Genomic DNA, 16,257 nt, shown 5'->3' with positions numbered 1-16,257 from the left:
CTACCCTTCAGCATCTCAGCTCCCAGCCTGGCCTCAAGCATGCTCGTAAACCTACCTTCCTCCCAGCAGGTCTAGCCTGCCTCGCCCCCTTCAGCACTATCATTTACCTGACCTGTGGCCATGCTTCCAGGCCTGGGCCGGCCATTCCCACGTGAAGAAAACCTATCTACTCACTCTGTAAATTTCACTTCCAGGTGAAGCCTCTCTTAAGATCCCAATATGAATTTCCATACTTCTCTGGGGGTGTGGCTCAGTGGCAGGTCTCTTACCTAGCATGTTCAAGATCCCTGGTTGCAACCCTAATACAGCAAACATTCCAGGGGAAAAAGGTAGGCTGACAAGATAGCTCATTAGGTAAAGGTGCTTGACACCAAGCCTGATGATCTGAGTTTGACTCTTGGAATCTACATACTGGAAGGATAGAATTGACTCCTGAAAGTTTTCCTCTGACTTTTACATGTATGTATGCCATCCATCACATGTGCACACTCCCAAACACATACAACATACGCACAAATAAAATTAAATTACAACTTTAAAAATAAAACAAAACCTATTCATCTTAAATTTTCTCCCAGCACATCACCATGTTTACCTGAGGTTGAGCAACTTGGGTCTCAGCAGCACTGTCATTAGCCACTTAAATCTTTATTTAATTAGCAGTTAGATTTATTTAAGAAAGTGAAAATAATTACTGGGCTGAGGAAATGGCTCAGCTGGTAAAGTGCTCTGCTGTGTAAACATGATGATCTGAAGTTGGATCCCAAATATCTACATAAAAACCAGGAGCCTGGAATTCCACCACATCAGGGAGGGGTTGGGGCAGGGCACACAAAGACAGATCCCTGGAGTTCACTGGCCAGTGAGGGATCTTGGCCACAAAAAAAAAGTGGAGAGTGATTTAAGAATACATTTTATGTCAACCTCTGGTTTTCATATGCATATGTGTGCACCTGGAACTGACAGGCCAGGTGAGTCACCTGCAGGCACCCTGGGCAGGGCAGCCTTATCATGCTGGAATTCCCTGAGTACTACACAGCTCTCAGAGCTCCACACACATTCAGTACATTTTTGTTGGATGAGCAATCCTCAACTGGAACACTCTCACTGCCTTGGTATCCTGAGAGAGCATATGTATCCACTACGGTGCTAGGGCAAGTTACATAAAACCCTGCAGTAATCTTTCAAGTTGTGTTCCATGCACGGCCACCATCAAGCATTATAAGCTGGCCATTGAGGACCTGCCACAAACTCACTCAGCAGAGCTGTCGCATGCTTTCAGAAGTGTTCTAAAGTAATACTGGTAACTGTATATGGATTACTTAGATGCAAAATTATTCTCCCTTGATTATGCAGGAGATGCTACCAGCGAGCACGAGTGCTGTTTGGTGACGACTAAAAAGGTGAGTGTCCATCCAGGCTTATGACCTAAGAGCAGATGGAGACAGCCATTCTTTTGTGGCTACAGTGGCTTAGGACCAGATTTAGGACCAAAGGGTGGCTCCTGCCTTTGGATGACATTCTTCCATTCAATATGGCCTGTTTCTGGAAAAGCCATGAATAAGCATGTAGGGAACAGGGCTCCACATACACTTGAGGCTACTGGGCCCAGGGGATATCCCTGTAGTCTGTGCAGGTGGACATCATGTTTAGCTCCCTAGGCCTCCTAGCTCCTGAGGCCACCTGACACCTACTACAGTACAGTCTGCACAAACTGAGCTTAGGGTAGCCAGACTTCAGAACCCAGTGAGGGCCCAATCTGCTGAAGAACCAATCTGGAGGTTTTCTAGGATCAGAAGGGTGAGCACAAAGCTGGCCTGTAGGGACGAATGTCACTTCATCTGAACAGCCTTAATCTTGGTATGATACTAACCACTCTAACACACCAAGCAATGACAGCACTTGATTTGTGTCAGTTTTGGATTCTCCTGTTTCTACCTCCCATTCACTCAAGGAACACCGGGGTTACAGACTACATTCTACCATACAGCTTTGCATGGTTCTAGGGACTGAACTCAGTTCTTAATGCACTCAGAGCAAATGCTTTTACCCACTAAACCCCAGAGAGCAGGTTTCTGATGAACCCTCAAATGCAGGTACAGGTGTTCATTTACTGGCCCTGAACTCTCCAGTCTTGTTAGTCACACTCAGCTAGAGGAAAAGGAAGTGAAATTCAAACTGACAGGGGAAATTGAAACAATATTAATCAAAAATCCAAAAGAAGGGGCTGGAGACACAGCTCAGAAGGGTGCTTCCTGTTCTCCAGGACTGGAGTCACCCCACCTCCCACTGCAGCTCACAACTACCTCTAATTCCAGTTCTACAGTGATATTTTACTTATGTTTTAATAAATAAAGCTTGCCTAAAGATTAGAAGTGTAAAGCTAAGCCACTAGAGCTTTCTGGTTTTCTGGTTGAACCCCCATATCCAACTCTGGGCTTTTATTATTCATGCTACACAGATCTAGGGAATCCACTCCCCCTTTAGGCCTCCATGGGCACCAAGCACACATGCAGTACACATAGACATAAGCAAAACACCCAGAGGTGTAAAATAAAATTGGAGGCAGGGTCCAAAAGAAGGTAGAAAGAAATTTCCAAAGACTGTACTAACTAGGATAAGCATTGTAGTCCACATGGTCCAGATTAGCACTGCAGGTTAGCAATCATTTAAGCAGAGAAGAATGAATGAGGTACGCTTGGCCAAAAAACTTAAGTCCTAACTACAGGAAAGTCACTTTGACCAGATTATTATCATAGTGCTTTACTGTTATAAATGCTTTGTTTTGAGGGGCGGGGGTTGAGACAGGGTTTTCTCTGTATAATAGCACTAGCTGTCCTGGAACTAGCTCTGTAGACCAGGCTAGCCTAGAACTCACAGAGATCTGACTGCCTCTGCCTCCTAAGTGCTGGGATTAAAGGTGTGCGCCACCACTACATGGCTATTATCAATGCTTTTAGTCTTCAAGAGAACCCTTTCACAATGACAAACAGGTTAAGTTTTATTAAGTCACACCAAGTCTGTATCTATATCTCTCACATAAGGCATCAAGAAGTATAAAGGAAAACCACTAGAATTATCAGGAGAAATCAAGAAAATGCATAACCAGCATGCAAGGTTCTTTTAACTATTATGTTGTGGTTTTATGTGTGTGGTATGTGCATGTACCTAGATGTAAATAGACCAGAGGAGGATATCAGGAGCCCCCTCCTCTATTGCTGTATACCTTATTTCTATGAAACAGGGTCTCTCAATGAACCTGGAGCTTGACATTTCTTATCTAGTCTGGTAGCCTGAGAGCCACAAGATCCTTACGTTATAGTGATGGCGTTAAAGACATGGAACACCAGACTGATTGTACTTTTATGTTGGCACAGGGGATTTGAAGTCAGGTTTTCATGCTTGGACAGCAAATGTTCCTATCTACTAAGCTATCTCCCAGGTCCTGGGGCAGTAGATTTTAATGTACCTCTTTCAACAATGTTAGAACACTTCACAACCCTCACCCTAAATTGAGGAGGATAAAGATTTGAACAAAGGTATAGACTAACTCAAAAGCTTATAAAACACACATGAAATAATGTTAGAATACTGACTGATGTTTGTGTGTTTATGAATTCGTGCATGCATGTGCTATCATATATAGAGAAAAAAAACAAAAAGCAAGGGACTGGAGAGATGGCTCAGAGTTAAGAGCACTGACTGCTTTTCCAGAGGCTTAGAGTAAAGATGAATGCAACTTAGAAACTAGCTGCAGTTGGCTGGGTGGCAGTGGTGTGCATTCTTCTAATCCCAGTACTTGGGAGGCAGAGGCAGGCAGATCTTTGTGAGTTCAAGGCCAGCCTGGTCTACAGAGTGAGTTCCAGGCCAGCTGGTACTGTTACACAGAGAAACCCTGTCTCAAAGCAAGCCCCCACATCCCCTGACACAAAGACAGCTTCGGCATCAACTGACCCAATGTTTAAACAGTAAAGCAGAAAAACATCTTTGCGGCTATAAACCAAGCCATAGGGATCTAGGGTCACACTATGAAGGAATCCAACTAAAGCTAATATCAAACTTATTAATTAACTTCTTTGATTAACTGATTAATTCCTTGGGATTTAACCACCTCTGCTAAGGACAGAAATATCTGAAGTATATTTAGGAGTTAAAGCTAAATGCACAGCATAGTCTGCTTTCTTTTTTAGCAGCAGAATGTTATCTGTGTGAACTGGGATTTATTTGGGGGCACTCCCACTTCTCTGTACACAGTCAAGGAAGTTTTAATGTTCTGAAAACTGAGAAAACAATTAAAATCTGGCAAATTAAATCACATTCTTACCACTCGTTTTTGAAAATAACAAATTATGTGTTAAAAATAGGCTTAAAAGATGAAGTATTCTGTCATCGGGGAAAATTGTTTATTTAAAACTTTCACATAGAAATTGTTATTAAAAGTATTCATATACCTGCATGAAGAATAATCTTTCCAACTATCAATATCCATAGGTTATATGCCTAGAAAAAAAGTCCTTTTTTTTTTTTTTTTTTTTTGGAGGGAGTGTCTCACACAGCTCCAGCTGGCCTCAAATTCATTCTGTAGCTGAGGATGACCTTGAATCCTGATCATCTAATTTGACAATATAAATGCATACATTTACTGTTTTCAAAATCTGAAAGGGGCTGGAGAGATGGCTTAGTGGATCAAGTGTAAAGACCAGAGTTTGGATCCCCACTACCCCTATAAATGCTGAGTAGGTGTGACAGCCTGTCTGAAATTCCAGTGTGTGGAAGGTTGAGACAGCTTATCTCTAGAGCAAAATGGCCAGCTAGATTAGCTCTATGTGTGATGTGGGATTCCCCTCTGTATGCTATGAATGTTTTATTACTATTGGTTATTAAAGAAGCTGTTTCAACCAATGGCTTAGTAAAGTCAGGTGGAAAATCCGAACAGAGACATGGAAAGAAAGCAGGCAGAGTCGGAGAGATGCTATGTAGCTGCCAGAGACAGACGCCTATCCTTACCAATAAGCCACAGCCTCGTGCTGATACACAAATGAATAGAAATGGGTTAATTTAAGATATGAGATAGCTAGAAATATGAATGAACCATTGGCCAAACAGTATTGTAATTAATATAGTTTCTGTGTGATTATTCGGGTCTGTTTGGTCAGAAAATGAACAAGCAGTCTCCAACTACATATGTGAACACTCAAGACTTTTTGCCTTCATGACTAATATTCTAGAGAGAGACTGCGGAAGACAACTGACATCAAACTTCAGGTCTCCATGTGCACATGCACATACACACAAATACATAAGCAAAAAAGAATCTGAATGACTAGTGGTATTCCGTTGGTAAGAGTTTTCATGGGTTACCCTGATGAGTGAAAAATCAATTTCAAAACGCTTGGCTGGTGTGAAGACCTTGGGCCCTCAGGAAGGGTATGGAGGATCCACATTCTAGGTCGCCCATATAGTGCTACCTAGTATATGCTTAAACTCCATGAGCCTTCTTTTCAGTCATTATGTACAATACCGACAAATATTAAAAGCTTAATCACAGCCTGTAGGATTCAATATGGTAGTAACAGTAAACACCTCAGGTTGGGGTTGGGTGCACTGAACACTAGAAAGGTAACAAAGATGACGAGCTAACACATCACAAAGTACTTCAATGGGTGGACATTAGTGCCCCATCCACTATTTCTGGGTGAAAAAGAAATTAAAAACTGCAACTAACCCTTGAACACTTTAAACTGGAATTTCTACTAAAAACTTACCAGGTCGCAGAACTCAAACACCAGAAGGTAGGGAATTGCTTCCACGCACTGCCCCACACACTGAAGAACATTCGGATGCTGAAGAATGCTGATAAAAATAAAAGCCACAGCACTGTTCACCAAGAAATATGCTAGTGCTTCGCATCTTAACATCACAATGATTTCAACTACAGCACGACAAGCGCAAAAGGTCACATCACAACCGAGGCTGGCAACATAAGCCTTTAAATTCTAGCATTCAGGAGGTAAAGTTCAAGGTCAGTCTGGTTTACAAAGCAAGTTCTAGGTCAGCAAGGACTATACAGGAGGATGCTTTCTCAGGGCCTCCTGCATGCTGGGCAAGCACTCTTCCACTGAACCACACTTTTTGCCCAAAGTGACTCTTGCACATTGATCCTGTATCTTGCAACCTTGGTGAATTTATTATTTTTCCTAGATTTTTTTTAGTAGATTCCTTGGGATTTTCTTTTTCTTTCTTTTTTTTTTTAAAGATTTATTTATTTATTATGTATACAACATTTCTTCCATGTATGCTTGCATGCCAGAAGAGGGTGCCAGATCTCATTATAGATGGCTGTGAGCCACCATGTGGTTGCTGGGAATTGAACTCAGGACCTCTGAAAGAGCAGTCAGTGCTCTGAACTTCTGAGCCATCTCTCCAGCCCTCCTTGGGATTTTCTACATAAACTTGTATTTCCCTATCATATCAAGTGTGCAGCACATGTTCAGTGAAGTGTCTATGTGATGACTGCCTTGAAATCCGTGACAGACAGCTCAAGCATCCCAGTGTCATTGCCCTTTCTTTCTTTCTTTTTTCTTTTTCATGACAAGATTTCTTTGTGTATACCTGCTGTCCTGGAACTCATTCTGTAGGCCAAGCTGGCCTTGAACTCACAGAGATCCACTAGCCTCTGCCTCCCAAGTGCTGAGATTAAAGGTGTGCACAACCACCACAGGCGCAGGCTTGCTGTCTTTTCTTATCCAAGCGAAGTGATTAAACAGTTCTGAACTGACTCTTGGGCACTGGTGGGTCTAATGAGACAGGATTTTCTGGCAGAAGTCTCAAAGTAGTTTTACAAATTTAATTTTCAGAATCGCAAACTGCTTATAGAACACATACAAAGGCTTACTTACTAATAAGGCTCTCCATTTTTTAGGAAAGTATCTTGTTCCTTTGGGCTTGCACTTGCTTTTAACTCCTTCACTATGACTCTTGCTACGCTGGTGCCGGTGTACGTCTCTCCCAGGAGGACCTAAAAGCAAACAATGATTTTCCTTGTCACTTCTACCAAAATGAGAAAGAAATACGCTTCACACTGAGTAGGAAATATGAAGGAGACAAGTAACAATTAAATGGCCTGTTACCTTGCACACCAACTGACAAAGCTTAGGAAACTCAAACCCTTATCTGGGTATGTTAGTGTATGCATGGAACCCCACTCTGTGGAGGCTGGTAAAGGAAGCTACAGAGTTCATAAAAGGCTAGGCTGGGCTATACAGAGACATCCTGTTGAAAGGACAGAAAGGGGGGGAAAAGGGAGAAAGGGAAGGAAACAGAAAAAAAGGGAGGGGAGAAGAGGAAGAAAAGAAAGAAAGGGAGGGCTGTAACAGAAGGGCCACTTTAAAGCATTCACCAGGTATTTAAACATTAATGTTATATATCTTTTCTGTTTTCCTGGAAATACCTTTTTCATGGAAATGAAAACACAGCAGCCCCAGCTCTCCTCACGAGCACTTCAGGTGCACTGCTGTTGGTCTACACAAGGGGTCGGGTGACAAACAGCCAACAAGCCATCATCACAAGACACTTAAAAACCCATGGTGTTCTGACGACATCAGGCCTTTGACTTGTCACAAAACTTCAGCCAAACCACAGAAAAATACCACTCCCCTGAATTAGAAGATGAAATGAGCACCCTAAGAACTGCTACAACGAAAAGGTTACATATAGGGCAGTACAAAACATTTCCAACACAGCTCATCTCAGGGTGATGGTTAGTGAAGATTATTTAACTAGAAAATGGTCAAGATTGGCTGACTTCTTTTTGAAACAGTTTCTGAAGAGATGAATCGGGTGGTAAAGTGTTTGCTCTATAAGCATGAGGGCCTAGTTCAATCCTCAAAACCACCTAAAGAAGCCAGGTGTGGAGGGTGCACCTGTGTAATCAATCACGGGTCTGAGAATGCAGTGACAGGAAGCTCCCTGGAGCTTACAGGCAGCCAGTCTAGCTTAATGTAGCCTAACTGATGAGCTCCAGGTACAGTGAAAGAAATAAAGTGGACAGCGACTGAGAAGTCAGTGTTAACCTCTGGTCTCCCTCCATGCATGCATAGGAAATATACACCATACATGGAGAAAAAAGAGAGACAGATCGAGAGACAGACAGACAGAAAGATCATTTAGACATTTGTATAAGGTAGATTAATTTTAATGCCAGAGATAAGAAAAAAGACCTCGACAAAATTAAGTGGCTTTACCAGGAGTCTAAGGGCAGAACTTTGAAGAGAACAGTAAATTCTGAATATCAACTAAATCACAGTCTTTGCTAATTAACTAGCCTGATATATACAATAAGCATCGTTTCCACCAAGCGGGGGAACAATGGTAGGCTACTACATCTGCCTGACTCATTTTGTTTCTCTCTGTCACTGTTAGCATTCAGTGTCTGCAAAGACCAGACAACCTCTCCATACCTTTAAAATTTATTTAATGTATGTGGGAATGAGAAGCACAAGCACACTCACATGCACACATACATAGGCATACATACCACAGCACTTGAGAGGTTGGAGAACAACCTGTATTTCTCCTACCATGTAGGTTCCAGGAACTAAATACAGATTATGAGGTTCAGTGGCAAGCATTCTTGCCTGCTGAGCCAAAGCACTGGATTTCTTTTTTTAACTTGTATGTTTGTGAACGTACATGTGGAGTGTGTGGGTTGCATGTGCCTGTAGATGAGCAGAGGCCAGAGGAGGGTGTTCTCTATCCTCTCCACCTTACTTCTTCAAGGCAGGATCTACCCCTGAACCTAGAGCTAGCATTTTTTAGGTAGGATGGCAGCCAGCAAGCACCCTCCCCTTCAGTGCTGGGGTGCTGGGGTACAAGTGTGCATAGGACCATGTCTGGTATGTTGTGTGGGTGCTGGGATTTGAACTCAGGTCCTCATGCTTGTGCAGCAAGCACTCTTACCAGCTGAAGCACTCCTCCAACAGACCTTCCCATCCTCATCTTACTTGCAAACATCGTTCCTATAATCCTAGCCACTACTCCTACAGATCCAGACCTTGCTAGTAAATAAATATCTTACATTCCAAACCCTAAATTTTGGCCTTCCCTTCCCCACAAGTCTCTTTATCTCAAACTTATCTCAGCAATCTAACTCTACCTAGTGGAGCCAACTGCCTTGTAAATCCACTAGCCTCCCACCTCCAACTCGTCCCTTTTCCTTCTCTAAAATACACCAACTTAGTTGGACTTCGGTGCCTGCTAAGTTCAACTACTATAAAACATATCAAAAGGAGAGGAAAACTACAGGTGATGACTGCTGCCATTCTAAATGTTTAGGGTTTCTGAGCACCCTACCCTCTAAGCTGAGCCATTCTCCCCAATGACTCACACCTTCTACTCAAACTTCCACACATCCTTCCCCTGTTCCCGCCTGGAGAAAACTGGCCTCTCCAATGAAGATAACAGAAGTGAACTTTCTCACTCTGACATCCATGGGTACACCCATACTCAGACCTATACCATCTGCTTCTGCCCCAGTGCAAGAACAACACCGCCTCTACTTCTAAGACCTAATTTTCAAATGTGCTACTGACCCCTACACCTCCTGCTCACCAAGGACTTTGCTCTCACAACTGCCCCCTTCTCTCCAAAACCCTGACACAGAAACAGGTTGAAGTTGCTTCTCAGCCTCCAAAATAAAGCACATCTGGATGTGATGGGGCACCCCTTTTCATGCCAATACTTGGGAAGCTGAGGCAGAAAGATCAAGAGGCCGGATACACAGCAAAACTCTTGTCTAAAAATATTATACAAAAGGGGGAAAGCTCACAATGCCTCAACCCTAGACAAAGAACTAAAGGGAACTCAGGAATGCTGAGAGAGAGAAGTAGTCTTCTGCAGGAAGGAGCATACCAATGGGTTATCTAACACCAAATGATCAGCCCTGAAAATACACATACAAGGAACACACAGATTGATGCTTGCAACAGATATGACCAATTCCCCTGCTTTCATTTTGGCTCTATGCAGTGTAACTGCCAGGCAGATCCCTTGATTAGGTCATGGCTTGACTTCCAAGAAAACCCAAGTCAAAGCCTTTGGATGTATCCAATGTCAGTGGTCACAATCTAAACTAGTTTAGGTGCTATGTAGGGAAGAGAGAGAGAAAGAGGTGAGACAGAAGAAAGAAAATAATTAAACTTAAAGATAAAAAAGTATCTAAAAAGCAATGCCTTTTCTTTTCTTCCAGTTCTTCAGCTAATAATTAAATGTTTTTAAAGCTTATGTATCCCCCATCATTATTCATATGCTGACAACTAACCACCACCATGACACATCAGAAGGTGGGCAGTTTAGGACAGAAAAGGATCCTTATAAAAGGGGTTCCAAGCTAGGTACAGTAATAACCACGTGTAGCCCCAGCTACTTAGAAGACTGAGGCAGGAGGATCACCTGAGCCTAGGAGTTCAGGACAACCTGGCCAATATAAAATGAGAGTCTCAATCCACATACATCCCTTCCCTCACCATCTCCAGAAAAAATAAACACAGGACCCAGGCTCAGGGCTGGCAAGAAGGTTCAGCAGTTAAGAGCACTGGCTGCTCTACCAAAGGTCCTGAGTTTAATTCCCAGCACCCACACGGTAGCTCACAACCATCTGCAATGGGATCTGATATATTCTTTTTTTTTTTTTTTTTTTTTTTTTTTTTTTTTTTTTTTTTTTTTTTTGGTTTTTCGAGACAGGGTTTCTCTGTAGCTTTGGAGCCTGTCCTGGAACTAGCTCTTGTAGACCAGGCTGGTCTCGAACTCACAGAGATCCGCCTGCCTCTGCCTCCCGAGTGCTGGGATTAAAGGCGTGCGCCACCACCGCCCGGCAATCTGATATATTCTTCTGGCATAAAATCAAACATGAAGAGAGAGCACCATATACATAAAATAAATACATACATCTTTACAAAAAAAAAAAAAAAAAAGAACCAGGCTTAAAGGCAAACTCCTTTAATCTCAGCACTTGGGAGGCAGAAGCAGGTAGGTCTCTGTGAGTTTGAGGTCAGTCTGATCTACACTGTGCATTAAAGGATAGCCAAGGAAACACAGTGAGACCCTGTCTCAAACAAACAAACAAAACCCACAACAAATCAAAGAGAATATCCATCAAAGATCATTCTGTCATGTGAGAAAATGGCCAGAAGGTGTCATTTAAAAACCTTCATCAGATGCCTAATCAACTGGTACCTAGTCTCCAGCACTGCAAGAAATAAAGTTTTGTTTCTTAAAGTTACCAGTTTATGGTATTTTGTTATAGCAGTCTGAACGGAGTAAGACAACCTCCTGGAAAGTTATGAACCCAGCACAGCTGAGCTCAGGCCTCCTCACAGTTGCAAGGGATGATGAGAAAACTTTTGCTAACACTATAGTATCTACAGACAATATTTACTGTCATATAACCCAATTCCTAATTAGCTTCAAAATGTGAACTGTGTAATCAGGAGTTAAAGAAAATAAGGAGCACATTACCTTTCCAAACCAGCCACTTCCGATTTCTTGTATATAGTTTAGACTGTGCCGGGCAACTTGAGACTTGAAACCTTCTGGTGGAAAAAAAATAAAAAGAGAGTATTAAAAATATAAGCATCTAGGAGGGTCAGGAAGAGTCATGGTGGTGCAGGTTTCTGACTCCAGACCTTGGGAAAACTGAGGCAGGAGGATCACAAGTGTGAAAGCAGCCTGGGCTCCATGATGAAACCTTTTCTCAAAGCAACATCAATACATACATACATATAGACACACAGATACATATACACAGAGACACACACAGACATACACACATGTATGTAACTAAAATAAAATAAGTAAGGGTTGGAGAAATGGCTCAGTGGTTAAGAGAGTTTACTGCTCTTCCTAAGGACCCAAGTTTGATTCCTAGCACTCACATCAAGTTGCTCCCAATCACCTGTAACTCCATCTCCATGGGATATGATGCTCTCATCTGGAACTGTGGCACTCCATACAGGACACACACACAAGATAATGAAAATAAATCTTTACAATAAATGCCAAATACATAACCTATAAAGTAAAAAATATTGGCATAAATTTAATATTTGTGCTAATAGTGTAAAAACAAATACATTAGCAACTTTTTCAAACACAGAGTCTCAAATTTAATGTTGATAACTTTTTTTTATATCTTTTTTTTTTTTTGGTTTTTCGAGACAGAGTTTCTCTGTGGCTTTGGAGCCTGTCCTGGAACTAGCTCTTGTAGACCAGGCTGGTCTCGAACTCACAGAGATCCGCCTGCCTCTGCCTCCCGAGTGCTGGGATTAAAGGCGTGCGCCACCACCGCCCGGCCTATATCTTATTTTTTTAACACTGTCTTATACTGTTGGTTTCATTTTGTTTTCTTCTTCTTAATACAGTAACTCTGTCATGGGGACACTATCAAGCAGACCAATATAGACATAAGGGGAATCCCAGAAGGAAAAAAAAAAAAAGACAAAGGTAGAAAATAGCCTGCTACTGCTATAGGACATGTATTTCCATATCCAAAATGTTCAGCAAACTCCAGTAACACCAGGTTCAGAGACCACACCAAGACCCTAACAATCAAACTGCAAAGAGCCAAAGAATCCTGGAGGGCAGAAATAACTCACTGTGTATACAGGACCCTAAAATAAGACTAAGAGCCGATTAGTCGTCAGAAATGGAAGACAGAAGGAAGTGGGCTCCCACGATAAAGGGCTGGGAGAAAAAGACCTTCAAACTAAGAATGCTACATCTGGCAAAACCACATTTCAAAAACGAAGACCTCTCAGATAAGCAATGCTAGAGCTTGCTACCAACACGAATGCCCTGCAATAAATAAATGTTAATGGAAGCCCTCCAGTGTGTGATGGAAAGATAATGAGCAGAAACTCAGAACCGTGAAAGGTGGTGGCGCACGCCTTTAATCTCAGCACTTGGGAGGCAGAGGCAGGCAGATCTCTGAGTTAGAGGCCAGCATGGTCTACAGAGTGAGTTCCAGGACTGTTACACAGAAAAACCCTGTCTCAGGAGGAAAAAAAGAAAGAAAAGAAAAGAAACTCAGAACATTATGAAGAATATAGGTCCCCACAAGCACAACTGAAGAGTTAAGTACAAAACTAACTCCACTCCATTACTGGATGGAACACAGTTCCTCTTTATTTCTGTAGACCAGACTGGCCTCGTACCCAGATCCACTTGCTTCTGCCTCTTGAGTACTAGGATTAAAGGTGTGTGCCACCACCACCTGGGACTTATTTCTTATATGACTTAAAGCATGAATGTTTTAAAAAGTTATAAATGTATGTTAACAGACATAAAATGTATAAAGACGTAATGTGTGACAAATTTTACTTGTTTTTAAGACAGGATCTCATGTACCCTAGGCTGGCCTTCAATTCTGTAGCCAAGGATGGCCCTTGGATTCATTCTTCTACCTCTACCTCCTGAGCACTGAGATTATAGGCATGCATGACTACATTCAGTTTTATAGTTTTACGAGGTGATGGGGATTAAACCTAGGTCCTCACACATGCTAGGCAAGCGCTCTACAAACTGAGCCACCTTCCCAGTCCAATTTGTGAAACTGCCATCAATTAAAGCTAAATTGTTATAAATGTACAATGTTAATTGTAGTCTTCATTGCAATCATCAATATTAAAAAATAAACACAAAAGCAAAGAGAGGGGCTGAAGAGACGGCTCAGTGGTTAAAACTGTTTGCTGCTCTTCTGGATCTGGGTTCTACTCCATCCACATGATGGCTCCAGCTCTAAGGGATCGATTCTTCTGCCCTCCAATGGCATCTGCACTCACATGCACATAAACAAAATTAAAAATCACAAAGAGAAATCTTTTCTAAAAGAAAAAATGTTAAAGTTAAGATTTAAAAAGCAATCCAAACAAATGTGAAGTGATCTTCTTTAAAACAGGTGTCAAGGTTGACAAGATGGATCACTGGGTAAAGGTAGCTACTTGCCAAACCTAATGACCTAAATTTGACCCGTGGAACCCATATGGTAGAAGCAATGAAAAAATTCCCATGAGCTGTTCTCAGACCTCCACACATGCACCATGCCACCCACATACATACACTAAATAAATAAATACATAAATGTAATGTTGGTGCCATGGTGGGCTGGCGAGACGGCTCAGCAGTTAAAAGCACTTGCTACTCTTCCAGAGGACTCAGATTTGCTTTATATTTATTTATTTATTATTTGTGTGTGTACACACCTGCTTGTTTGTATGTGCACCATCAGATCTTCTAGAATTGGAGTTACAGGCAGTTGTGAGCTTTCCAACATGGGTACTGGGAGCCAGACCTGAGCAAGACAGCTCAGCGATTAAGAGCACCCACAAAAGACTCAGGTTTGGCTCCCAGCATGGTGGCTCACAACAGTTCTTAACTCCAGTTCCAGGGGAGCCAGCACCTTCTTCTGGATTCCATGGGTACCAGAAACCCATGCAGTGCACATACACACAGTTAAAAATAACAAAAAATCTTTTTTAAAAAAATGTTAAGGTGCCATTGCAATTCAATGGTAGAAAAGGGAGAGATTCAGACATTGCTCTTGGTACAGCTAGATAACCACATGTTATTAATTAAACTCTAAAATCTTATCCTTAGGTTTGGGAACTAAATCAGTCAGCAGAGTTCTTGCTTAGTCTACTGAAAGCTGCGGGCTCCAACCGCATAAAATCAGGTATGGTGGGACACACCTGTAATCCAAGCACTGGGGGGTGGGGCGGGGATAGGAGGGCCAAGAGTTCAAGATTGACTACAAGAGTTGAAGGGCTCAGGAGACCACAGATAGCTTAAAAAAAAAAATCAACAAACAAATAAAAAATGCCTTTCTCTATACTATATAAAAATTATATATACAATTTATATAATTTAAAAAATATAAATTATATATTAAAAAATTACCTTAAAACTGATCAGAGGGGCCAGCATAATGACTCAATGGTGAAAGATGCCTGCTAACAAGACTAATTACCAGAGTTGAATGCCCAGAACCTGCATACCTGCATGAGTGAGCTATCTCTAAATAAATAAATAAGGTGGAGAGCAATAGAGGAAGACACCAACATCAACCTCTGGCCTCATTACCCACAGGCATGTATGAACTAGCTCGCGCTCTCTCTCTCTCTCTCTCTCTCTCTCTCTCTCTCTCTCTCTCTCTCTCTCTCTCTCTCTCTCTGTGTGTGTGTGTGTGTGTGTGTGTGTGTGTGTTTCTCAAAAAAAAAAAAAAAACCTAAAAACTTAAATGTATAAAGTAGATAAAACCAGGAGCCATGTTCCTCAGAGTCTTTTTCTTGTATTTGTCGGGGTTTTTTAATGAAGCACTTTGATATCCCTTACTGGATTTTATTTTAGTGGTTACCATGGAGATTATAGTTAGCATACTAAGTTTATAACATTCTAATATAATAGGAATTCACACTACCTTAGCTTAACAATAACATAAAAATCCCCTCCTGACTAGCAGGAATATACAACTCTTGAAGAGTAAGCTGGCAACATCTATCAAAGGTGTGAGCACAGATACTTAGTTCTAAGAAGGAACTCCTCCACAAGTGAGGAATTGTTAAACTTCATCTGTTTGCTTGTTTACTGCAGGGAGAGTGGTAGGTTTGTACAGACCACAGCAAGCATGCCGAGGTCAGAGGACCATGAGTGTGAGTTGGTTCCAAGGGTTGAACTCGTGTTGTCCATCAAACTTTGCAGCAAGCACCTTTACACACTGAGCCATCTTGCCTGCCCACCTACTTACTCTTTAGTTATGTGTCTATCGGGGTTGCCCTCAGAATCCAGGGATATGAGATGTCCTGGATCCAAAATTATAGGCAGTAGTAAGTCACCCAACATAGGTGCGAGCAACCAAGTTCAGGTCCTCTGCAAGAATAGCAGGTGCTCTTAACCACTGAGCTATCTCTTTGGCCACCCACAAGATTTTTTAATAGTTTGAGATTAAAAACAACAAAAATAACTACCAATTGGAGACTGGCTAGATAAACTATGCTAAGAGTATACAAAAATACAAGTACTACAAACTATAAGCAAGAATAAACAAGATGTTTTTATTGATAAGGAAAGCTCTTCAGGGTATACTGGTGTGAGGGTTGATCTTCACTGTCAAGCTGACCAGCTTTGGACTCACCTGGGAGACACGTGCCAAGACATGTCTCTGACACATTTCCAGAAAGGTTAAGTTAAGGAGAGAAAACTCTGAAT

At 41.8% G+C, this 16,257-nt stretch overlaps 1 protein-coding gene across 2 annotated transcripts in view; it reads right to left on the bottom strand.

Annotated features, from left to right (window-relative positions):
• Window positions 1-16,257, bottom strand: part of Lmtk2 (lemur tyrosine kinase 2) — a 90,632-nt gene that overhangs the window by 37,905 nt on the left and 36,470 nt on the right. For both annotated transcript variants that reach the window (XM_038346001.1, XM_038346002.1), the window contains exons 4-6: window positions 11,515-11,588; window positions 6,900-7,018; window positions 5,766-5,853 (exon numbers count right to left, since the gene is read on the bottom strand). In XM_038346001.1, the coding sequence (XP_038201929.1) occupies window positions 5,766-5,853; window positions 6,900-7,018; window positions 11,515-11,588 (281 nt within the window). The remainder of the gene's footprint in view (window positions 1-5,765; window positions 5,854-6,899; window positions 7,019-11,514; window positions 11,589-16,257) is intronic.

This window comes from Arvicola amphibius, chromosome 10, assembly GCF_903992535.2.
Source record: "Arvicola amphibius chromosome 10, mArvAmp1.2, whole genome shotgun sequence".
Lineage (NCBI taxonomy): Eukaryota > Metazoa > Chordata > Mammalia > Rodentia > Cricetidae > Arvicola > Arvicola amphibius.
The sequence above is the reverse complement of the archived record's forward strand: the minus strand, read 5'-3'. Positions and strand labels throughout refer to the sequence as shown.